Source organism: Ovis canadensis, chromosome X (assembly GCF_042477335.2).
Source record: "Ovis canadensis isolate MfBH-ARS-UI-01 breed Bighorn chromosome X, ARS-UI_OviCan_v2, whole genome shotgun sequence".
NCBI lineage: Eukaryota > Metazoa > Chordata > Mammalia > Artiodactyla > Bovidae > Ovis > Ovis canadensis.
Genome location: NC_091727.1, coordinates 21,038,321 through 21,063,534, shown reverse-complemented (window position 1 = coordinate 21,063,534; position 25,214 = coordinate 21,038,321). Strand labels below are relative to the sequence as shown.

Genomic DNA, 25,214 nt, shown 5'->3' with positions numbered 1-25,214 from the left:
ATAATGCGATTAGAGTGCTAGATGAAGGCCTCACTCAGAAACACTTTGTTGTTGTTCAGTTGCTCAGTCGTGTCCGACTCTGCGACCCCATGGACTGCAGCCTGTCAGGTTCCCTGTCCTTCACTGTCTCCCAGAGTTTGCTCAAACTCACGTCCATTGACATGATGCCAGAAACATGTTTTGGTGATGCCAGAAACACTTCAAAACTTAATAAAGTCTTCTCTTTCTCTTCAGTGCTAACATTTTACATCAGGCTCACTGATTACTTTCTCCAAGTATATCCTCGTTAATCCTGCCCCCTCTTCAGGATTTTTTTTTAAATTTTGCATCCACTTAGCAATTTTTAAAATCAGTTGCATGTTGTGCAAAAATTAGTACTCATTTACTTTATGTCACTCTTTAATTTTTCTTAGGCAATTTCAAGTGTATATTTTTGAAATTCTCAACAAGATGATAAATTCCCATCGGCAATAATCACGTTATGCTATTTCTTGGACATCTTCCTGCCCTATCTCCTCACTCTTCACTGCTCTAGGCACCTCCATTCTCTTATCCTATGGCTCTAAACTCGGAATTGGTAAACTATAGTCTGCAGGCCAAATGAGGCACTTGGCCTGTTTTTATACAGCCTGTGGATCAAGAATGGCTTTTACATTTTAAGTGGATTAAAAAAAAATCAAAAGAAGTTTCAAAATGTGAAAAATGTTATGAAATTCAATCTCATTGTCCATAAATAAAGCTTTATGGAAGTACAGCCACTTCTTTTCATGTGTCTGTAGCAGAGCTGAATAGCTTCAAAGAAACCTTAAGGCCTTCAAAGCCTAAGATATTTACTGTTTGGCTCTTTACTCAGAAAGTTTCCTGACCCCTGACCTAAAACTTTGCTGACAGATTGGTTTTGGGATCTGGTTATCTTTTTTAGATATCTCTAACCTTTAGTTTTTAGATGCTTTAAAAAGTTTTCTCTGTGAGGAAACAAAGTTTTCAGAATCTTCACATCAACACACAGACTATACATACTGGAGACACAACTAGAAGTATGTTTGTGTATCCTTCTGTAGAATTCCTTTAACTTTAGGATGTCTCAAAAGTTTTCAAAAAACTAGTTATGCTTCCAAGGGATGTACAGCAAACATTCTTTGGGAAAAGAAAAGCCACTTTTAGAATGGTAACCACAACTTTTGTTGAGATTTCAATTCTGCATCAGGATATTGTGTTTCATAAATATGAGGTCAACACTAAGGCAAGTTCCATATGATCACAGAGCTAACACGCTAACAGAACTGAAGAACACATTCAAATGAGATACTTGATGAAAGAATGAATCATTCATCTGAGCTCTCTGCATAAAAAAGCACCTAAATGTCTGTGAAACCACTAAGTAGAAAAAACCACTAAGGACCTAGACTTGGGTTAATATAGGACCAATTCTAGGCTCTTTAATTTTTAAGATTTTTTTTCCCATAAGAAATAGTCTAAAGGAGATGGCAACAAACAGGAACAAACTCCATATTAGCTGCTCTAAAAATCTGAGTTTATTTCCTGTTTGATTTACTAAATCCTACCCATAAAATGCTATGGTTTGGATTCCTTTGAAGTGCACAAAAGAGAAAAAAAAACCACCACCACCACAGATTGACATTTGCATTTTCTCTCAAGTGATAGCAATCAAACGCTGTAGAGGAAAACAGCAAGGGAAAAGAACATTAGTAAAAAAAAGTATTCCTTTACCTTGTTCTTGCTTAATCCTCTCTCTTTCTGCATATCCTGCAGTCAGCATGTTAATTCTGTTAAGCCACCTGAAAAAACAAATATCAGTAACATTGCAACTGAATTTCTTACAATTTACCTTCTTGGAAATATTTATTTTCAAATGCATATGAGTATATGGAATAACCTCAGATAAAAGATGTGTTGTTTTTTGTTACTCTTAACACATGGAGTCATCAATAAGTTATAATTTGCTGCAGTACAAACTGTTCCCACAGTAAAGATGCTATTTCACTAGAAAAGTCTTGGGCAAGCCTGTATATATCTGCAATATAAAGGGGTCTGAGATGACCAAAGTCCTATAATTCTGTTGCTGTTCTGTTTCCTCAGAAAAAAATGCTTCTTTAGAAATATTTAAACAATATCAGATATAATTTATCTTGAGAAGGGAAAAAGCTATTGACTTTGCTTGTCAAATAAATTTTACTATCAAATACTAGTTTTGATGAATCTCTTTTACATTTAATGATCCAAGGGGAAACACATCTGAGTAGTACTATGGAAATCTGTCTCTAATACAAGGGTATTAGGTTTTTCCAAAACAAAAAGTACATATACAATTTTAACCTATGTTTTGGATCCTGAAAATTTATTTCCATGAACAATAGTAATTTAAAATTAAATCTTAGTTCTCTCCTCTTTCAGGAGAATTGCTATTGCCAATGTAGGGGGCTACCTGAAGCAAAGCACTGCTTCAATCTCCATCTTTTGTTCCATAAGGTCTCTACCTGTGTTCATTACTCTGGTAACTGTTTACACTGCATCAGATTATTGAATCACGAAGTCTTTAAACTAACTTGACAATTTTTCACTGGTTAATCCTGAACAATGATTCATATATTTTCCCAAACAAGAAAGTAAGGGAGAATCAACTTTCCAAAATAGCTAATAGAGTTAAGATTAAATTGTGGAATAATCTGATCTTAACATATTTTTAAAAAATTGTTTTTGAGAACTTTTTCTCCTAAGAGATTATTTCCCCTGTCAACTAGAAGATGAATGTCTCTGAAGTGACTCATATACTTCATCATTATGCCAAGTGGTGTTGACTGTGCATCAGATACTGAGAATATCTTGAAGAGAGAGGGAGAACAGTTGTTTCTCTAGTGGACAAAATCACACCCATGGAAATTTAAGGTTTAATTTTAGGAACAAGTCACTTAAAGCTCAACTTTGACAAAACCTACAGTATAATGATTACCTCAAGTATGTCTGGGAAGTAAAAAAGGAAGCAGAAATGAAAAAAAAAAGTAATCAAATGAATTCAGTAGGATGGTATATATACACATAATGCAGAAAATTATAAACTCTAAGAAGCTAACCTCATAACAAATAACCTTTTTGAAATGACTAATCATTAGTAAAAGGTCAACATGAAAATCTAGTCTATAGGTGACTTGTAGTAAGAAAGGAGTTGAATTTGTATTATAAGGCAAGTCTTAGCACCCTTAGGAAAGACTGGGTTGGTGCTTTTTTGGGTAGAAATGATGTTGATACCACCAGAGGAATATTTATTGCTGAATTTTAATTCAGTACCTATTTACTACCTCTTAATATATCATTGAAATTTAATTTTGTTATTAGCTAAAGAGCAATGAGGTCTTGTATAAGATGAATAAAGAAACTAAAAAGAGGCTTCTTAATTTTTCAGCTCAACAATATTTATGAAATGTCTGTTATATGCTGAACAATGAGCTATGTTTTAGGGGTCGAAAAATGATTAAGACATAATTTCTGCCTTTAATGAGCTCCAGGATTCTTAAATTTCACAAGACAACAAAAAAATTAAACTACTTTTAGGAAGACAAATTCTGCCCACAATAAAAACTCTTAAGAAAGTGAGGACAAAACCAGAAGGTGACTATCTACAAGCCAGGAAGAGAGGTATCATCAGAAACCACCCCTGAGGGCACCTTGATCTTGAGATTCTAGCCTCCAGAACCATGAGAAAATAAATTTCTGTTGTTTGAGCCATCAAAAAAATAAAAAATAAAAAAGTAAGTGTATAAACTTGGGCCAGGGTATATAAATACAAAAGGCTGAATGCTACACAGCTGTTGTTGCTGTCTTGGATAAGTCGTCCTCAGGCCTTGGTTAGAAAATGCTTAACCAAACACTTGTTGCAGTTATGATTTGGTGTTTATATGCTATTATGAATAGCAGATATGACTGAACTGAACTGAAGCATTAATTGAGGTAAGAAATATTTAGGTGTGCCAGGTACTGTCCTAGGCATGGATAAAGAGATAAATGAAATAAAGTATCTGTTTTCATGATGCCTATATTTGCAGCAAAGGGAGACAGACAATATGCAGGAATAAGAAGATTGGGCCTATGGTGAACATTCCAATGAAGCTGCCAAGAACTGCCACAGAATAACGTACTGAGAGGGAAATAAGAGTAAGAATTATAGAAGAAATATACAAATAATAACTACTAAACAGAAACTGGTGAGTCCTGACAATTACAATGACATATGTGCTGACATGAAAAGGAATACACAGGCCAAGTAAATTCAGTAAATAAGTCTCAGCATACTTGAGAAACTTGATGTTTTATTTTCTTCCCACAGATTTCACACAGACTGGCAAAAAAGGTTTTTTTAATGTTTCAATGCTCATTTCTGAGGAGGGAACAGATGGATTGGTGGTAGGGTGCTCAAAAGTGTTTTTTGCAAATTACCTCACATTCCAACTTAAAGCTACTCAAAAAACAGAAGGTGAGGTTTTAATATTCTAACATTTATATTTGGGTATATATATATTTGGGTATATATATGAGTAAGTGTATGAATGTGTATACATACATGCAGATTTTATAGAAGAAAATTAAATCTAAGGATTGCCTTTTCATTCCAATTACTAGGTCCTGTCAAAACTAGCACTACATTTTAAAAATACATATGATACTTTAGAAATTATGAAATAACCAGATAAGGTATTTATTTATAATTATTATAATATAATTGTAATTATCATTTCTTGAAGGCTTAGGTACACGCCTTCAAAGGACTACATAGAGAATGAACCAATACCCAGGACATCTTGCTGTTATGTAATAATTAGGTTATTAAATAAAGTTGTTGGAGGGTGTCTTTCCCTATTACCAATCCTCTGTGAACATTGCCACTCACTCTCCTTCTTCCTATTGACAAGTAATTTTTAAAAAAACTTGTTTGTTGAAAATAAGACACTAGGGATATGGTTATTAAAGAAAGAAAAAGCAAGGCAAAACAGTAATAGTCTATTAGACTTAAATTTTTAAAAAAGTTTCAGTATTTCAGGACAATTCAGAAGGTTGTAGTACACCATGGAAAGGCTAATATAAAACAGCACTCTGAAATGTATGATATGGAGATGATGACATATTTGATCAGATTTATTTATTCTTTGAGTCACTGCTTAGAAAAGGCAACGAAGTGAAACTTATGGGTTTGGCTTAGTTTCTTTTCTGATATCCTGAACCAGATACATCCAAAGGAGTATCAGGGAAGAGTAGTGACATCATATACTTCTAAAGTTATTCCTAACACAGGGTAGAGAATGGAGACCAAGAATGGTGTTACAGCTAACAAAAATGCATTTTTGAGCAGGCTATTTTCTAAACCTAAAAAAACCCTGATTAGCAAGTATCCCAAATGATTAAATTATGTTTATTCTTAGATGGGAGTTAAACTGTGTTCTAGTGGATTTATCTTGTAGAAGAGGACATGTTCATATATATCACTTATTTTCTATTTGGCTATGATGTTATAATACTTCATGTTTATCCTAAGGGTACTGAGCTCAACTGTGAAAAAATGAATAGTAACTAAAAGAGCAGAATTATAAAATAGTTACAACACAAAACAGAGTAGCACCACTCCCCAACAACTACATAATTTTCATTTTGAGAACAAGCTCAGCAAATTCTGATTGCTTCATGTGAAATTTCAAGAATGGTAACATACAAAGCAAGAGAAGATTGTGGAAACCAAATGCAAGGCTCAGTTCACAGAAATACAACCAATAACCCTAAAATTTATGTGGAATTATAAAATACCCAGAATTGACAAAGAATTCCTGAGGAAAAAGAACAAAGTTGTAGGCCACCCCCCCATCCCCCTGCAACACACACTAACTTCAGACAATACTACAAAGCAATAGTAATCAAAACAGTACACTATCAGCACAAAAACAGACATATGGATCAATGGAACAGAACAGAGTCCAGAAATAAATCCATACATCTACGCTTAATTAATCTTTAACAAAGGACACAGGAATACACAATGGAGAACAGATAGTCTCTTCAAGCAAGTGATGTTGGGAAAGCTGGACAGACTCATACATACCAATGAAGTAAGAACATAACTTCTCACCATACCCAAAAATAAACTCAAACTCAAAATGGCTTAAAGACATACATAAGACATAACACCATAAAACTCTTAGAAAAGAACATAGGCAAAACATTATCTGACATAAACTATAGCAGTATTTTCTTAGGTCAGTCTCCCAAGGCAGTAGAAATAAAAGCAAAAATAAACAAATAGGACCTAATCAAACTTATAAGCTTTTGCACAGCAAAGGAAGTCATAAACAAAACAAAAAGACAATGTAAGGAATGTGAGAAAATATCTGCAAACCATGGATTTTTCTGTAAGATGTTATGGAAAACCCTGAACAAACTTTTTGGCCAATCCAATATGTGAAAATGAATCACTTCACTGTACACCAGAAACTAACATAACATTGTTAATAACTTCAAAAAAGAAAGGCTCAATTTTCCTATTAATTATAAAAAGAGTTTATCAAGTTTTTCAACACCTTTCTTTGCCCTTTCCTTATATTCATATCCTTGCTTTGGAAAAATCGTGCCTATATTCCAAAGTGTCAAAGAACAAGATTATTTATGACAGCATATTAAGTGTTCATTGAGTGCATTCAAACACATTTATGAAGATGTAGTTTTGTGCTTACAAATATCTGAACACAAATTCCTTAGATATATACAAAGAAGGGTATATGGTGTAAAAGCCCAAAGTATATATTGTGTTGGCCAAAAAGTTCGTTGGGGTTTTTGGTCACGTTGTATGGAAAACCCCAACGAACTTTTTGGCTAACCCAATAAAAGGAATATATACTGAAAGGAAACATTTATATAGCACTTACAATTTAGCAGGCACTATTCTAAGCCTTTCATGTGAGCTTATTTGCTCCTCATAAAAGTTCTATGGATGAAGATGGTTATTATCGCCACTTTTTAAAAGAGCTTAATATCTGACATAGAGAGGTTAAGTTCTACATCCATGGTCATACAGCTAGTAAGTGGGATAGCTGGAATTTGGACAGACTGGTTCCAAAGTTTATACTCTAAACCACTATGTTATTCTGTATCTCCCTATTCTGTATCTCTGTATAACATGTTGGCACATTATATATGTAACATGCACTGCCTGCTGAAGACCTATAAAAGGAAATATTTTGAATCTTAAACATAATTTCTACATATCTAGGAAAAGGAAAGGGGAAAGGAAAGAAAAAGGAAGAAAGGATCAAACTCATAAGAGTCAAAATGGAAACAAGAAGCTGTATGTTGTAGATGATAAATATATATATATATATATATATATATATATACACATACAGATTTTCCCAGAGGCATCGCATAACCATGTGCCATCTAATCACTTGGTTGCACAATCCTGTCCAGCAATAGAAGAAAAGTGACAGAAAGATATACCAACTAAGCTTAGGCTTGAATTATTGAGATGGATATTCTGTCATAAATACTCTGCACTTGGAAAAGTCAGCTTTTTTTGTGGGGATCTTTATTTCCCTCACTTGGGAATAAATTTGGAGACATATTCCTGAAATGGACTTAAAATTATTTTTTTCCTGCAGTGGGTATTTTTTTGCCTTTATATATATATATTTGGCCTATATATGGATTTTGGAACATTTTTGGTAAACGTAAAAAGTCAGTGAGTTTATTTTGACTTTTTAAAATGCTATTCTTTAAAATTAGGTATGGAGTTATAGCTGGGTCCATTTTATTTTAAATCTGATCTAGAAACTTCAGTGATATTTTTCTTTAAGCATTAATGGGGAAAACTGAGAATTCTAAGCCTAACAGACTTTCTAAGTATTTTGAAATATAAGTAACACTTTACCTGTTCATATCATCAAGATGCTCAGCAGCAAAATAAAAGCTTTTGATTTTAGGATGACAGGCTTTGAATGCACTGCAAAAGGAAACAGAGTACATTCATTTCAGACTGGGAAATAAGTTAGAACCAGATAATTTTTATGGATAAAACTGCCTCAAATCTAACCTGAGTACAAATATATAATGCTTCTACCATGATGACAGAAATCAGTTAAAAATTCAATTTTCTGCCCACAAAACTGCTTTCTTATTACCTCAATTTGAAAGCATTAGCCAAGCAATCTATAATTTAAAAGCTAGAAATGAAAAATCAAAACAAAAACCCAAAAAAACCTTCCTTTCTCTCCCTTGGCCCAAATAAAGTCAACTTACTATTTCTTGCGGCATTCACTGGCTCTATCAATTTTAAATTCAGGCAGGCTGATGAATCCTTCTGCTTTTTCATCCTGAAGAGGCAACACTCTTGTTTAGGGTATTATATACAAATGTTTAAAGCTGATGCTACTATATAACTATGTTTTAAATATCTATACTAATAAAACAGTTCATTTAATCCCTTAGACATTTGAGAGATTAGAATTTCACTCTTACCTGTTATAGTCCATTAAACTGAATGTATATTTTGAATATTTAGAATAGTAAATATTAAAATATACATATAGAATGCTTAAAAATTATTTCTATATTAAAATAAAGATAGAAAAAACAATTTAATTCTCAAGGTAAAACCTGTTTTCTAAGTATTTTTCCCATAAAGTATTTTTTTTTTAGTTTTTTATTTTTAAAATTTTAAAATCTTTAATTCTTACATGCATTCCCAAACATGAACCCCCCTCCCACCTCCCTCCCCATAACATCTCTCTGGGTCATCCCCATGCACCAGCCCCAAGCATGCTGCATCCTGCGTCAGACATAGACTGGCGATTCAATTCTTACATGATAGTATACATGTTAGAATGTCATTCTCCCAAATCATCCCACCCTCTCCCTCTCCCTCTGAGTCCAAAAGTCCGTTATACACATCTGTGTCTCTTTCCCTGTCTTGCATACAGGGTCGTCATTGCCATCTTCCTAAATTCCATATATATGTGTTAGTATACTGTATTGGTGTTTTTCTTTCTGGCTTACTTCACTCTGTATAATCGGCTCCCTAAAGTATATATTGACTTTTATAACATATAAAATAACTTTAGTCCACATTCACAATTAAATTTCCTCCCATTTTAAATGTCCAGATGTAAAATATAGGGATATCTATTAATTCAGTTCCTTTTCTGCCTCCAAAAGAATCTCTTATCAAACTCAAATTAAATAATTATTTTGTGTACTCTACATTTTACAAGTGGGTAGGTCAAGTTGATTTTCAAATATCTGACTTGGTTTACATGCTATACATATACATATATATATATAATGTTATTTTTCACTTGGAAAATTGAATGAAATACATAAAATCCCTCCCTCTCTAATGTGGGATAGAAATATAAGATAGGAGATTTATCTAAAATCTCATGTTAGATATAAGTTATTTCAACTACTCTAAGCTTCCCTCATTGCTCATTTGGTAAAGAATCTACCTGCAATGCAGGAGACCCATGTTGGATTCTTGGGTTGGGAAGATCCCCTGGAGAAGGGAATGGCAACCTACTCCAGTATTCTTGCCTGGAAAATCCATGGAGAGAGGAGCCTGGCAGGCTACCGTCTATGGGGTCACATGAGTCGGACACAACTTAGTGATGAAATAAACCAACCAAGTACTTTTGGCTAAACCCTTTAATCATTGCTGTTTCTTTCATGTACATAAGCCAATTCTCAGACATTTACTCCCAAACACTGATGTGTGCTATACCAGTTCATGGCTTCTTATATATCAAGTTCAGAAGACATTACACATTCCCACCTGCTATCTCAAAGAAAAAGAATAGAGATTCTCAATTCTTTTAGTGTGTGTATGTATGTTTATATATAAAACTTAGTAAAATTTGATGCTAATGATAGTGACTAAAATGTGTGTTATATACAAAAGTAGTATTGTAACTTCTAATATTTTTCAATGAAGAAGAGGTGAAGTGAAGTCGCTCAGTTGTCTCTGACTCTTTGTGACCCCGTGGACTGTAGCCTACCAGGCTGCTCTGTCCATGGGATTCTCCAGGCAAGAATACTGGAGTGGGTTGCCATTTCCTTCTCCAGGGGATCTTCCCAACCCAGGGATCGAACTCAGATCTCCCACATTGCAGGTAGATGCTTTACCCTCTGAGCCACCAGGGAAGTCCATTTTTATTTTCTTCCAATCTTGGGGTAAATACAATAGTCTCAAATCTCTTTCTTAATTTTGATTTTTCTTATGTTACCCTTGATGTTTTTAATGTTAAAATTTAAAATTTTGAAAAATTTTAAAAACTTTTGGGGTTGTTATGATCTCCTCATTATACTGAAAAAAAAATAGTGGTCAGTAGACAATCTACAAGTGATCTAAAATAAAGAGAAACATAAAGAAGCTATGTTTTTATACTATTTCATTGACATAAAAAAGGACTTAGCCAGCACACTATTTAAAACCATGTATATTTTTTAAATGAAAAAACAAGTTAACAAAAGAAATTTTTGTTTAAAAATAAATAAATTTATATTAAAAAAAAAAAACAAACTTGAGGACTTCACTGGCAGTCCAGTGGTTAAGATGCCACCTTCCAATGCAGGGAGCATGGGTTCAATCCCACATGCCACGCAGTGCAGCCAAAAATAAAGAAATAAATAAAAACTTAAAGTGAACTGATAGATGGCTATGGCAATGGAAGCAAATGTAGAGTTAAGAGAATATAAAAAAATAAGGTATACTGTATATATGTTGTGATATTTGACAGGTTATATAATTACTCTGAATATAAATCTAATTACCACAAATGAAACAGGAACTCATAAGAACAATTTGCATTTGTTATATACTCTTCCCTTCCTTCCCCTATTGGGTCAAATGAAATGAATACTTGCAGATTTTTAAAGCTAGTCTACTAGTTCATTTATTCTTTAAGAAAAAGTGAAACAAATGCAGATATTAATTAACTTACTATAAAAGACTTCCTTTCAAAAAAGCAAACAGAAAAAAATGTAAAACGTTGAACAAAAGCAAGACATTTAAAAACCTTTATCAAATTTCTCTCTCTATATATAATCCTTTTAAGTAAGCTATTGCTTGAATTAGCTTCATATTTTTAACTAGATATACAGAATTTTACTATATATTACCTATGTTTCAGACATGTTGTTTCATTAGAGTAATTGAAACAACTGCCTTCACAGAACCCCACAATGCAACCATTCTAAGAAGGCAGACTGAAAAATTACTAGAAGTCTTGTGAATTAGCCTTAAGTTGATTATATTTTAAAATATAAATCTTAAAACAGTGATTCTTTTGGTTAAAAACAAAATGAGTAAGAAAACAAAATGTGCTTGTCTTACCTCCTCATTAATATACCAATAGAGGGATGCATCCTTTAGGACAAACCAGTATTTCTTCCATTTCTGTGAAAAATAACTCTTTGCATCTTTCTTTTTCCAAAGCCAGCCCTCACAGTCACCACGGCCAAGATCTTTGCAAGAAATTCGTCTTTTGCTCTTGCCAGCTATAGGACCTAAAAATAATAGTGGGTAAATGTGCTCTCTAAGTTAATCTATAGATCATAAAAGGTAGATTAATCTATAGATCATAAAAATAAGTCTGGATATTAAACCTTAAAAATATTTATTTTCTCATTGTATTAAAATAAAAAAACTGGAAAATTTTAATACCTTTTCATCTACATGGACATAAAATTTAACCTGAAATGCGTGGTCCCAGTCTGAAAACGTGTTGGGACCACTTGTAAAGGGTGCCTTGTACCATAATTGACCTGAAGGAGAAGCTGATCTTTGTGGCTCTTATGCTAGGGGATGGTTCTCTTCCACACCACACTGGGCTCAGGCAAGAGAGGACGGGTGGAGTGGGCTGGTGATTGTTCCAGTGCAGACTAAGCAGCTAACTGTTTCATTTACTTTTCTTACCTTTGTTTTTCTTCTTTGATTTGTGCTGAAGAGAAGACTGCTGAAATGTCTGAAATCAAAGATGGGGAAGAATGTTATTTGGTACGCAGGGTGCCACTGAAGTACCAACAGTCGCAGAAAATACTGAAAAGCTGAATGGAACAGTGACTCCGAACCCCAGTGAATGAAAGTACTTTCTTTTTCCAAAGACTCAAAACAAATTCATATATATCACGCCACTAAACTTTATCTCTTGTGAAGCAGGAGAGAATAATATTATCTTTGTCCTTATTCTGTAGGCAGAGAAATAGGGACACAAAGCAGTGGTGAAGCTCACGGCTCTTAAACATGCAGAGTACTGCTGCGTACCTTTTTTAGGGGTTTAGAGTGCCTTCTCAAGCAATGTCTCACTGGATTTTCACAAAATTTTATGAAGGAGTCAAGCAAATATAACTAACACTTGTTCCTTTGAAGTTCATTCTATTCCATAAGCCACCACTAGCTACTGATCTCCTAGGCAATAGTCCCAGGTGTTAAATATTGGGGTGGCCGAAAAGTTCACCTGGGTTTTTCTGTAACTGCTCAAAGAAAACTTAAATAAACTTTTTGGCCCACCTAGTATTTCAGTACTTGAATCAATATTTTCTTCTCACACCTCCTTTTGCCTCTATTACACAGAACTAATCTTCATGTAGGTGATGTCAGTACATTGGCTCCTCAGTCCCTTGGCTCCAGTGTTCTTTACTTCTCCATTCTCCAGCTGTCCACCCCCATGACCCTATGTTTGTTATTCTTAAGCACACTCAAACAACTGCCTCTATTATCTCCATTCTACATAGTACACTACCTCCAACCCAGCAATTTTTTAAAAGAAAATCTCCACTCAAGTATCCAATTTATTGACATTACCACTCTTTTGTGCCTTTATTTCTCTTATTCTACTTGATTTCCACAGAACATCTTTATAACCATTCCCTGGAGCTATACTTCCTGCAACATACTTGCTTAGCTAGACAACCATCCATTAAACCCACCTATCAGTCTATTCCACGCTAAGGACCAGAAGAGTATGTCCTAACAGAGAAACCCACAACTGGTTTAGCTTTCAATTAATGACTATAAATCACTGCTTCTAGTCAGTCTACTAAACTAGATTGTTCACTAGTCTAAATAAGGTTAAATTCATATGACTAGCTAGTTAGGGTAGAGAGAACAGTATACATAATTTTAATTCACAGATAATCCCTCAAAATGAATTTTAGGTAACAGATTCTTCTTTTTCTTTACCAAGGTATATCTGTAAGGAACAATTGGATTTTGTCTACATAAAATCTGCTGGCCTTGGGTTTATACAGTAAATTCATATTATGTGACATACTTTATTTAATATCTTTGCTTATAAAATAATATTCTTTGTTGTTTAATTGCTAAGTCATCTTCAACTCTTTTGTGACCCCACAGACTAATAATTTTCACAATTTGTATATGGTTTACATAATTCTTAGGAATATAATATTATGGATGGATATTAGTCCTAAAGATAGGGATCAAATAATTTGCTGACATTCAGTGTAACCCAGAAATAACCACCCAATATGTATGTGGGATGTGTGTGTATAAATCAGTTGCAGGATCCATGGCTATAGAAATTCACAATTAATTTTAGAGAGAAAGCATAAAAGATAAAACCCATCATGTTATGCTAATTTTCTTGAGTGCACTTGGCTTCAGAATAATAACTCAAATAATAACTCAGGCTAGTATGTTTAAGTATAGTTAATTTACATATAGTTATTTTCCCTAAATTGTTTGGCTGTAAAATTACTGATTAGGTTTTTTTCATTTAGTGCTACCACAAGTAATCATTATAATTTAACAGCTCATTATTTTTAAGAATGACAAAGATGGGGGTGGTTTGTTTTTTAGGAAGCTACATGGATAACAGACAGCTTTAAGGAACTGAGTTATATAATGTACTTCCTATGCTTTTTACACATTACTTCTTAGAACCTGAAGGTCTAGTTTAAAATCTACACAAAACATATTTTATGCTCTCTGCTGCTACTGCTAAGTCACTTCAGTCGTGTCCGACTCTGTGCGACCCCATAGATGGCAGTCCAACAGGCTCCCCCATCCCTGGGATTCTCCAGGCAAGAACACTGGAGTGGGTTGCCATTTCCTTCTCCAATGCATGAAAGTGAAAAGTGAAAGTGAAGTCGCTCAGTCGTATCCGACTCTTAGCGACCCTGTGGATTGCAGCCTACCAGGCTCCTCTGTCCATAGGCTTTTCCAGGCAAGAATACTGGAGTGGGGTGCCATTGCCTTCTCCATTTATTCTCTCTAGGTTTTCTTTTTCAACAAGATTATCTTTTCTTTCCCTATAGAAATATATTCTCATACTTATCATTATCATGAGTGCAGAGTATAATCAACATACATATTGTTGTACCTAAGAACTCCAAGGCACACAATACAGATTTATCCATCATTCAAAGAAGCAAAGCTTTAGCTACCTTTTTAAAATATTGTAAATACTACAACGACATTCCCTTAAAAGAGACTTCATTATTTTTCCAAGTGATGTGATATTTTCTAAAATGAAAGTTAATTGAACTATATTCTTTTGAAAGTAATGGAAAAAAAACAATGAAAACTACAGTTAAGGAAATAGGTCCCTTGTGTAGAAAAGAGTTAATATAGCAGGCCTGAGGCTGCTATCTTAGAAGAGCTTGCTTGCAAGGCTGGCCCTCCGCTGACATCTGGGAACTTGGCTTGTAAAACAATTCTCTGTATTGACATGCAGCTTCCCTAAGCAATAAGACTACTTTGCCCACCTGGGGACTAAACACTTGCTTTAATTTCAGGAAAGGAAAAGTAGCTGCTAGGCAGAGGATGCCTATGCAACCAATTCAATAAAGTCCATGAGTACTGAGTCTTTAATAGGCTCCCCTGGGCAGAGACACTACACACGTGTGACTGCATTTTTGCTGCTAAGTGAAGTGTACTCTGCATGATATATCATGAGGACATAGCACAGGAAGCCTGCAGGTGGATTTCTAGGGATTCCACGGTCTCTTTTTTCCATACCAATCTGGCTGGATACCCTTGCTGCATCACTGCAATACAATCTTAGCTGTGGATAGAACACAGAGTCTTCTGGCCTAGTCAATCACTGGACATGTGGGTGATTTGGGATCTTGAAACAGACTAATTTTCAAAAGATTACTTAAAAACTTACATCAGAAACTGTTCAATATTCACACACATAAATAAGCTCCTGATAGTGAAGGTTTCCTCATGTTATCAGCAGGTATGATTAAATACCCTGAGATGCAAATTTACAATCCTGTGTAGTCTTTCTTAGGAAAAAAGATGGAATTATTCATTCTGACAGGTATTTGATATCACATTCCTAGTTTCTGACAATATCATGAAATATTTAATAAAAGAAGGACACTAAGAACAGACACATGACTACAATGGATAACACAGCAAATCATATAAAGTGTTATGACCAATGTAGAAAAACAAGGGGCTTGGAATCTTTGCTTTCATGATAAATGTTTTTCTCATAATAGAGAAAATTTGTAATATACTTTATTTCTGTATTTTTCTTAATAGTTTCAGATCACCCTTCTTCCAGGTTCATGTTTAATAAGCATGCTCTTTAGAAGTTCTTTCATAGCAGTCTGTGAGTAGCAAACACTTCTACATATTTGTGTTTGAAAATATAAAAACCCTTCACTCTTAAATAATACTTAGATGGGTACAGAATTCTGAGTTGAAAATAATTTTCCCTTTGCAATCTGAATATATCACTTTATTTTCTTTTGGCATGACTGCCCTTAAAACATCTGTAGCTGCTCTCATTCATTATAATTTGTCTTTAGTCTCTCTGTTAAGTTTTAAAATATTTTCCTCTTTATCTTTGATATTCTGCAATTGCTCTCTGATATGTCTAGGTTACAAATGATATTAATGAACCCCATTTCAAATTCATTGTGTTGTACATGAAGGTATTATTTCTTCAATCCTGAAAATTGTTAGGCATTATCTCTTCAAATGGCCTTCTTTACTACTCTCTTTTTTGTCTCTAGATGTATGTTGGTATCTCTCAATTTATCATCTATCTTTAATACTGCTATCCTTTCATATTTCCTCAATGCTTTTTAGGTGACTTTATTATTTTTCAATTTTCTAATTCTCTGATTTTACACACCTGTATAAAGTTTATTTTACCTATAGAGTGCTTATTTCACTGACTATATTTTACATATCCAGGATGACTAGTTGGTGCTAGCACTTCTGAACATCCAGTGTTCTTAGTCATCTTGTTATTACTTCAAATTTTAAGGGCTTTTTGGATTTCCCAAAATTTCCATCTATTAAGGAAAGAATCACCTTTAACAAGTCATTGCTCTGGTCAATGGCTGTATCTTTCTTCAACCTTCTTATACTCATGGGTGAAGAAGCTCTGTTTGCCCTCCCAGCTGGTTTCACCCCATGAGTCAGTCTCCTGACATGGCTGGCGTCCATTTGTTCTCTCATACCCATTACAGTAGACTTCTAGTCATCTCTAGCCCTTCCTGGACTCAGAGCCTAACAGGTATATGGCTTTAGTTCCCATTTATTGTTGTGCAATTTTGTTTTCTTCTAGTCCCTGGTGACTAGATACCATTTTTGACCATGACTTATCTTTTTATGTTTGGGGTAGTGGTGTGTGAGAATTTAAAGTATGAGCTCATAATGCTTACTGACCACCAAAAATAGATTCCTTCTATAAACATTTATTAAGGTCCTTTCTCTTAAAAAATATTTTTATATTATTTCCTGAATCATCATTCAATAAAATCTTTCTAACACCATCACTTGCACTTTATGTTTATTGTACTGAGCATTTAGGTGAAAGTTCTTTGAACTTTCTACCTAAGAGTGTTTACAAACTCTGATCTTCAGTAACTTATGAATTTATATAATCAATGGGGACTTCTTGACTGAGCTACAGGCTGCCTAACTCAACAGATTCAACGTGTTCAAAACTGAGCTTCTCATACCCACCACCCATCAACCAATTCTGCTCCTCTTCTAGTCTTCTATACCTTAGTAAATGGCAATTCCATTTCTCCTCACAACTGTGCAAACCCTGAAGATTAGAGTCAGTGTTAACGCTTTCCTTTCTCTTACAGCCCATAATCAATCCACCAGTAAGTTATATCAGCTCTGCACTCAAAATATGTTTAAAATAAGACTGTTTCTTACTATCTCTATTACTATCACCTTGGTAGAAGCCACCATCATCCCTCACCTGGATTACTGAAATATCTCATTGTTCACCCTTCCTCTGTCCTCACCTCTTCTGTTTTTAACATAAGAGGCAGAGTGATCCTGTTAAAATATGATTTGATCATGAAAACTCTCCAATGGCTTCTCACCTCACTTTGAATAAATACTCAAATTCTTCCACTGACCCTGAAGGCCCTCTATGACCTGGGCTGTTCCCTTTGCTTCCTGACCCTTATTATTTTGCTCTAGCCACACTTGCTGTTTCTGGATTGTGTGGAATAGACTCCCACCTTAGGGTCTATACCCCTGCTGTTCCCTCTGTCTGAAATGTTTGTTCAGATATCGAAAGTAGCTCTTTTGCCCCCTTCCTGGTTGCCGATTTCTGTTCCCCACTAGCCTTAAAAGAATCTATTTAAAAACATGAGACCAGTAAGCAATTGAAACTAATTCCTGATTATGCTCTTCTGAATGGACACCATGCCTTCTCTAAACTGTTGATTTTTTTCCTAGATAAAAAGAGAAAAGAATGAAGAATTAAACAGTTAAAAAATGACTAGCTCTCTACTCTCAACAGCTGTCTTAGCAATCCTGAGGCAGATCATGCAGGCAAGAGAACATCTGGAAGAGTCAGCCAGTCTGCATGCAATGGAGGATGATGCAGAATCCAACTTCCTGCCTCAATGATTCAGTAAGATTCTTGATCCCCATTTCAGTTCAGTTCAATCACTCAGTTGTGTCCGACTCTGCAAAGCCATGGACTGCAGCATGCCAGGCCTCCCTGTACATCACAAACTTCCAGAGTTTACTCAAACTCATGTCCATTGAGTTGGTGATGTCATCCAACCATCTCATCCTCTGTCGTGCCCTTCTCCCGTCTTCAATCTTTCTCAGCATCAGGGTCTTTTCAAATGAGTCAGCTCTTTGCATCAGGTGGCCAAAGTACTGGAGTTTCAGATTCAGCAGCAGTCCTTCCAATGAATATTCAGGACTGATTTCCTTTAGGATGGACTGGTTGGATCTCCTTGCAGTCCAAGGGACTCTCAAGAGTCTTCTCCAACACCACAGTTCAAAAGCATCAATTCTTCAGCACTCAGCTTTCTTTATAGTCCAACTCTCACATCCATACGTGACTACTGGAAAAACCATAGCTTTGACTAGATGGACCTTTGTTGGCAAAGTAATATCTCTGCTTTTTAATATGCTATCTAGGTTGGTCATTAACTTTTCTTCCAAGGAGCAAGCATCTTTTAATTTCATGGCTGCAGTCACCATCTGCAGTGATTTTGGAGTCCCCAAAAATAAAGTCTGTCACTATTTCCATTGTCTCCCCATCAGTTTGCCATGAAGTGATGGGACCAGATGCCATGACCTTAGTTTTCTAAATGTTGAGTTTTACCATCCCCATTTTATGCCCCTTTAAAAACTGTCATGGCTGAGCAGAATCTTCGGAGTTGGTGTCTGGACACATGCCCACATTTTCCCCAGACTGCTGGCTTTTCTGATTAAAGCACCTTTCCTTTCTACTGACACTTGCCTCTCGAATTATTGGCTTATGAGCAGGAAGCAGCCAAACCTGGGTTTGGTAACAATACTGTTATGGCTTACTCCTTAATCTCCTTTAGATCATTCTTCCCAGGCTTCCCTATAGAAAATGGTTTCCATTATTGCCCTCAACACTTCTTGTTTTCCTTCCCTGCTTTATTTCTCTCCTTAGAACTTAGCATTACCAAAAATACTTATATTTCTTGTTACTCAGCCCTCCCTCCAAATATAAGCTACACGAAAGAAAAATTCTATTTTATGCATTGTTTTATCCTTTGACTAAAACCGGGATTATTTAGTACTAAATAAATATTGATTGAGTGCATAAAAGTTGAACAGACCACCAGCAAAGAACACAGGATGTAGTCTTAATTGATTGCTTTTTAACCTGAAGTCCTTCAGCAGGAAATAAGTAAGCCAGGTTTCTTTTCTCCAGTAATCCATGTACAGCATATTACTGAAAGTTCTGTTCTTTAGTAGACTGTTCCTTTTGTTAAATAAAAAAGTTTTTTTTTTTTATCCAGTCTTTCAAAACATTACTGGAAATGAGATCTGTCTTAATGCACTTAGTTTGAATTAAATTTGAATTCAAGATGTGGCCGGCAAAAGTGCCTTAATGTGTCAAAAGATATTTATGCATAAAATTATATGATGAATTATGAATGGATGTGTTGAAATCACAATTCAACTCATAAAAATAGAATGTGCTAAAATAAAAGGCCATTATGAAAGCATTGTTGATCCTCTTCTTAACCATGGCGATGCATGCAACAGTATTCTATCTGGCTATAAAAGATTGCTTTTTCAGACATTTGCCTGAAAAGACCATTTGTCTTTCATTTTGTCCACAGATGTTCTGTTCAAACATTCTCCCCATTCTCCCCTATTCTAGATGAGGAAATGTGGGGGAGGGTAATTTGGGTCATTCTTATCCTGAAACTTTCAGAAGCACTTATTTTAATTGGGGAAGAAAATGACAGTTTCTGTGTTACATTTTGAAAGCTCAGCTACTATTAAATTCTTCTCAAGTTGCAAATTGCCACACTTATGGAAAAATTTGCAATCAAAATACTCTCTTGTTGCAATATAGCAACTTCCTCTTACTGTAATTTTCTGCAAAGTTCCAAGATTTCTCCAGTCAAACCAAAAGCTTATTTCTTATACGTAAGGTGCTTAGCAATTTGAAACTCTTGGGACAACTGATAACTATCTCCACATATTTAATATTTTTTAATAAACAAAAGGCTTTGAGATTTAAATGTTTCACAGAGAAATGTATTTTCCCTTCCTTTCCCATTATTGTATGTCAGCAGAAAAAGTCTAAATATGAGTGTGATAAGAAGGTAATGAGAGTAAATATTATATTAAGAAATCTTCAATTTACATGAAATAACAGCATAGAATTGAACAAGCTTGTTGCCCATTGTGGTACAGGAGAGAAACTCTGTGCTGAACGGGGTGGGGACAAGATACTGCATGCACACTGGTTCTCTGAAGACAGTGGGGTGAGCTTACTCTGGATTCTGTCAATAAAGTTAACCTGACTTTATATTGACTGAAAATGGCTCTACATATACTTACAAATAAGTGTGCTTTAAAAAGTAATAAGCACGCTAATACATTATGAGTCAAATAAGAACAAAAAGGCAGTGACTGGGGGGGATTTAGAGAAGGTCAAATTCATTAGGAAGGGTAGAGTCAATGTTTCATCAAAAGAATACCATGCACATTAGATTCAGAAGGAAGTAGGTAAGTGAAACTTACACAAGATTTTATAAGGCGATTTTCCTTTTCCTACCGAGTAGTAAGTGGTAAGATGGGAAGGAGAGTGAAGAGTAATGACTGGTTAGGAAGAGTAACAAAAGTCACCACCCTTGGGAAACAGGAACTGTCATTCTTGGATCTAAATAATTATCATTTACTGAGGGCTCATGTGTGAGACGGAGCGACTGAACTGACTGAATGACACGTGTGAGGTACAGCACTAGGGACCTTGTATCAGTTATCAACCTTAATGTTTACAATACATTTGCTCAGTGGCGATCATTAATGCCATTTCAAAGAGGAGAAAACTGAAAGTAGATAACTTATTCAGGAGCACACAGGTAGTGGCAGAGTCAAAATTCAAACCCAGGTCTACCTATTCACAAACCCGTTCTAACCACTCCATGCAATATCGCCTCTCAGGCAAGTATTGTGTAGTCATGGTAACCATTTTAGAGAAAAGAACTGCTTTCTGCATCTGACACAAAGATATTTATTTATGAAAACCTCCCATAACATGTGATATAAGTGCATTGTTATGTGGAAAGACTCTGTAAAACAGAAAGATACTAGGGTTATACTTTTATATTCATGGAGATAATTTAAACAGGTAACATCTTGTGTGCTTAGTCACTCAGTTGTGTCCGACTCTTTGCGATCCAATGGACTGCAGCCCGCCAGGCTCCTCTGTCCATGGGATTCTTCAGGCAAGAATACTGGAGTGGGTTGCCATGCCCTTCTCCAAGGGATCTTCCCAACCCAGGGACAGAACCCAGGTCTCTCGCATTGCAGGCGGATTCTTTACTGTCTGAGCCACCAGAGAAGCTCATCTCTAAATTTACCAATCTTACCAGTCTAAGACTTTACTAGTCTTAGCAATCTTACCAATCTAACACCCTACCAATCTCTGATTCTCATGCTTTTGTCGATTTTCTTTGAATTAGCAAGTTATACTGCTCTGTGGGATTTAAAAAAAAAAGATTTGCAGCTGTTTGGGGGAGGTAACCATTAATCATATTTTCATGAGAGGAAGGCTCATGTTAACATTTTAATTTTGCAAATGCGATAGAAAATAAGGTACAGAAAGGTAATAAGGCTCAGCCAAGTTAGACAAGGATGAGACTGCATTCATATTTTATTCCAAACATATTAACAGTGTTAATTGAACTCAATGTAATTAAAAAACCCTATGTCAATACTGATGAGGAAATCAGTGATCCAAATAAGGCAAGCCTGCCTCTCCACTAAATTCTTTACACAGGAGAAATCTCTTGGAGCTGATTCATTGTGTTATGCAATTTTTCACTTGATACATTGCTAATTATTATGCCTTAAAATTACTTGGCTCAATTTCTCAAAATGCAGTTTTTAACTACTACATTAGTTTCTATAAAGGCAGAAACCATCTGCTTAGCTTGCCACTCTCTACTCAACTCCTAACACTGGACCTGACATATAATCTTCTATTGAAAGCATGGAAGCATGAATCAAACACTACCTATGCGTGTGGAAGTGAGGGTATGAGTTATGACATCTCATACGCGATCTGTCAGCACATCCACTCTCCCTTCAAAACATATCCAGAGTCCAAGGCCTTCTCACTTCTTCCAATTAGCACCCAGGGCTAAGCCCCTATCATTTCTCACCTGAATTGACTAAATCCTAGTCAACTGACTAGACTGTTTTCATGCTTCCACACTACACACAGCCCCTGCAGCCTATTCTCAATACACCAGCTGGAGTGATACACTTTGAAGGGTGCTGTCTCAGCAAGAATGGAATGCACAGCACCAGGAGAACAATACTATGGTAGAGATCAAGAGACCTGACTTTTAGTTCTCTGTATTCCAGCTCTATGGTTGTGGATAAGTCACTGAAAGTAATCTTCACCTCAATTTCTTCATCGGCAATATCAGAGAGCTGGACCAGATGCTTTTAGGATATCTTACAAGGACTAACTGTACATGATTCTGACTTACAAATGAAGGAAGAAAATGGCTAGTTACCAATGTACATCCAATTATTGATGTTTCAGGAATTAATTACATATACCTGTAATCAGTGTTAATCTTAACACAATGTTATTCATTGAAAGGTACTTGGTTTATGCTTAAGTTGCACCATGTATGAAAATCATTTATTTCCAGCCATATTAGATATAGCTATTGTAGGGTGTTTGATTAATGTGTACAACATGGGACAGAGGCAGAAACTTTGAATAAGTGAAGTGAAAAGCAGAACTAGGACAGCGCCTGCTCCTGAATCTTCTGTTTGACAAACTGTCAACATTTATGTGTCAGAGAAATCAGGATAGGCTTGCCCATATTTTGTGACAAAGAAATGTTTATGATCAGAAAAAATTGAGAGAAACAGATTTGCCTTCAGAAGGCTATTCAATGACATAAAAATAAACCATCTGCAAAAGAAAAGAGAGAAAAAAATAATACATATGAATCACCTCTAATGAAGAATGTACAAAAAGTTAAAACTCTCAAATAAATGTTTATGGCATATTTTGTCAGCAATTTTATGACAACCATAAATATTGGAAAAATTTCTGGTTATTGACTGGATGAAAGTGAAAGTGACTCAGTCATGTCTGACTCTTTGTGACCCCATGGACTACACAGTCCTTGGAATTCTCCAGGCCAGAATATTGGAGTGGGTAGCCTTTCCCTTCACCAGGGGATCTTCCCAACCCAGGGATCAAACCTAGGTCTCCCACAATGCAGACAGATTCTTTACCAGCTGAGCCACAAGAATCTGAAACTAAATGGTTTGGGGTTACCTTTATTTTTAGATTTGTTGCTCTGATAAATTGTACATGTTTTCTTACCATGGGATGCTTGCCATGTCAGTGTAATTTGTTCCAAGAATTCTAGCTTTTGTCTAAATACCTTTACAGGTATGAGGATGTTTATATCAGGCTCTTATTCTGAGATTTTTGCTTAGAGAATAGACGCGCTCTCCCAGACACTCACTCAAAATGTTTCTGTATCTGTTAGTTTAGCTGCAGTCTTCTTGATCCAGAGATTGTTTTCCCTTATCAGAAAATTTCTCAAAGGTAATACTGGATAAAAATAAAAGTTAAGTTTAGAAAGTTTCAAAAGTTGCTATACACAATTTATTTTATAGTGAAATAACAAGATAAATCACACTCTGCCTTCTTTTCTATACAAAACCACCTACTAGGACATGATTTTAAGACTGAAAAAGTAAAACTGGCTTTATCTAACAGAAAGGAAAAAAGAGCTCGATGGGGACATTTAAAAAAAAATGTTTGCAACAGGAATCAAATTATCATTATGCTGTCAATTTAGATGGCATTTTCCATAGTCCTCTTTCCAATGCTATGCTCATTTTGTAAATGAGAAAACTGAGTAAGAGAAAGAAAGCAATTTATGCAAGCTCAGATATGAAAAATTAGATTTCTGCAGGGCCTGATGTTTGCTGCCACTTTTCCAGAACTCGCTGCCTCAAATGCACCAAGATTAGGGTTTGGCTTGTTCTCAGCCCACTGCTGAGGACATTTGGTAGTATGGTTAGAGGAAGGACGCTAAGAATATATGCGCACTATCCAAGTGCTAGACACTGTATCGGACACTTTATATATGTTTTTTAATTACAGGGAGTCAAAGTCCTTATCCAATTATAAAATATATATGAGAGAGACACAAAGGAAAAATATAATACCCTCAAAGATATTTTACTAGCAAACAAAGAAGTGAATTTCATATGCTTGTTTCTTATACCAGGCATCTGATAAAAATGGAGGACATAATGGAAAATGCAATTAAGTGAAGGTGATTCAACAATTGACTAAAATAACATGGTAGAGTGACATGGCTTTCTGGTACTCTTCCTAAAACAGATTATGCAAAGAAATTCTTTAAAGACTTGCCTTATGTGTTTTATTAAGTAGAAACCTCTTTAAGTAAATCAGGCATTTTTTCCTAATTATTACTTATAGCAGTCACTGTTTTGATTGAAGACAGATGAAAGACAATTTGAAGTTATAGATTCCTATATGCTCTGGGAAATTAAATAAGTAGGCTGTGGGGATGATACCGCCATAGAGGTAGGCTACACCTTGTATCCACTCCAAATTTATGGTCCTTTAGAATTTTTCACTTTACAACTGATACACACACTGTCACTAGAATTTTCAAAGCAGGTTTTACCCGGTATATACTTATGGTAACAACAGAAAAGGAAAACTCAGTGTGGTGGTTATCAACAAACTGAGAAGAGCTATGTCAACTGAGCAAAGTTGGAACTATGTATCTCAGATTACCTCTTCCTGTATGGTGCTGCTGCTGCTGCTGCTAAGTCGCTTCAGTTGTGTCCGACTCTGTGCAGTCCCATAGATGGCAGCCCACCAGGGTCCCCTGTCCCTGGGATTCTCCAGGCAAGAACACTGGAGTGGGTTGCCATTTCCTTCTCTAATGCATGAAAGTGAAAAGTGAAAGTGAAGTCGCTGAGTTGTGTCCAACTTTTCGCGACCCCATGGACTGCAGCCCACCAGGCTCCTCCATCCATGGGATTTTCCAGGCGAGAGTACTGAAGTGGGGTGCCATTGCCTTCTCCGTGTATGGTGTTAGTTAGGGTCAATCAATGTAAATCTGTGGGAGTTTTGGAAAAGTGAGGCAGCAGCCTTGCTCTGGAGGTCAGCGTAAGGTGCCAG

The 25,214-nt window shown here is 35.6% G+C and overlaps 1 protein-coding gene across 5 annotated transcripts in view; it reads right to left on the bottom strand.

Moving 5' to 3' along the window:
* CNKSR2 (connector enhancer of kinase suppressor of Ras 2) overlaps positions 1 to 25,214 on the bottom strand; it is a 286,604-nt gene that overhangs the window by 56,684 nt on the left and 204,706 nt on the right. For all 5 annotated transcript variants that reach the window (XM_070291444.1, XM_070291441.1, XM_070291442.1 and 2 more), the window contains 5 exons: positions 11,963 to 12,011; positions 11,381 to 11,553; positions 8,293 to 8,366; positions 7,925 to 7,996; positions 1,732 to 1,799 (listed from right to left, as the gene is read on the bottom strand). In XM_070291444.1, coding sequence (XP_070147545.1) covers positions 1,732 to 1,799; positions 7,925 to 7,996; positions 8,293 to 8,366; positions 11,381 to 11,553; positions 11,963 to 12,011 — 436 coding nt within the window. The remainder of the gene's footprint in view (positions 1 to 1,731; positions 1,800 to 7,924; positions 7,997 to 8,292; positions 8,367 to 11,380; positions 11,554 to 11,962; positions 12,012 to 25,214) is intronic.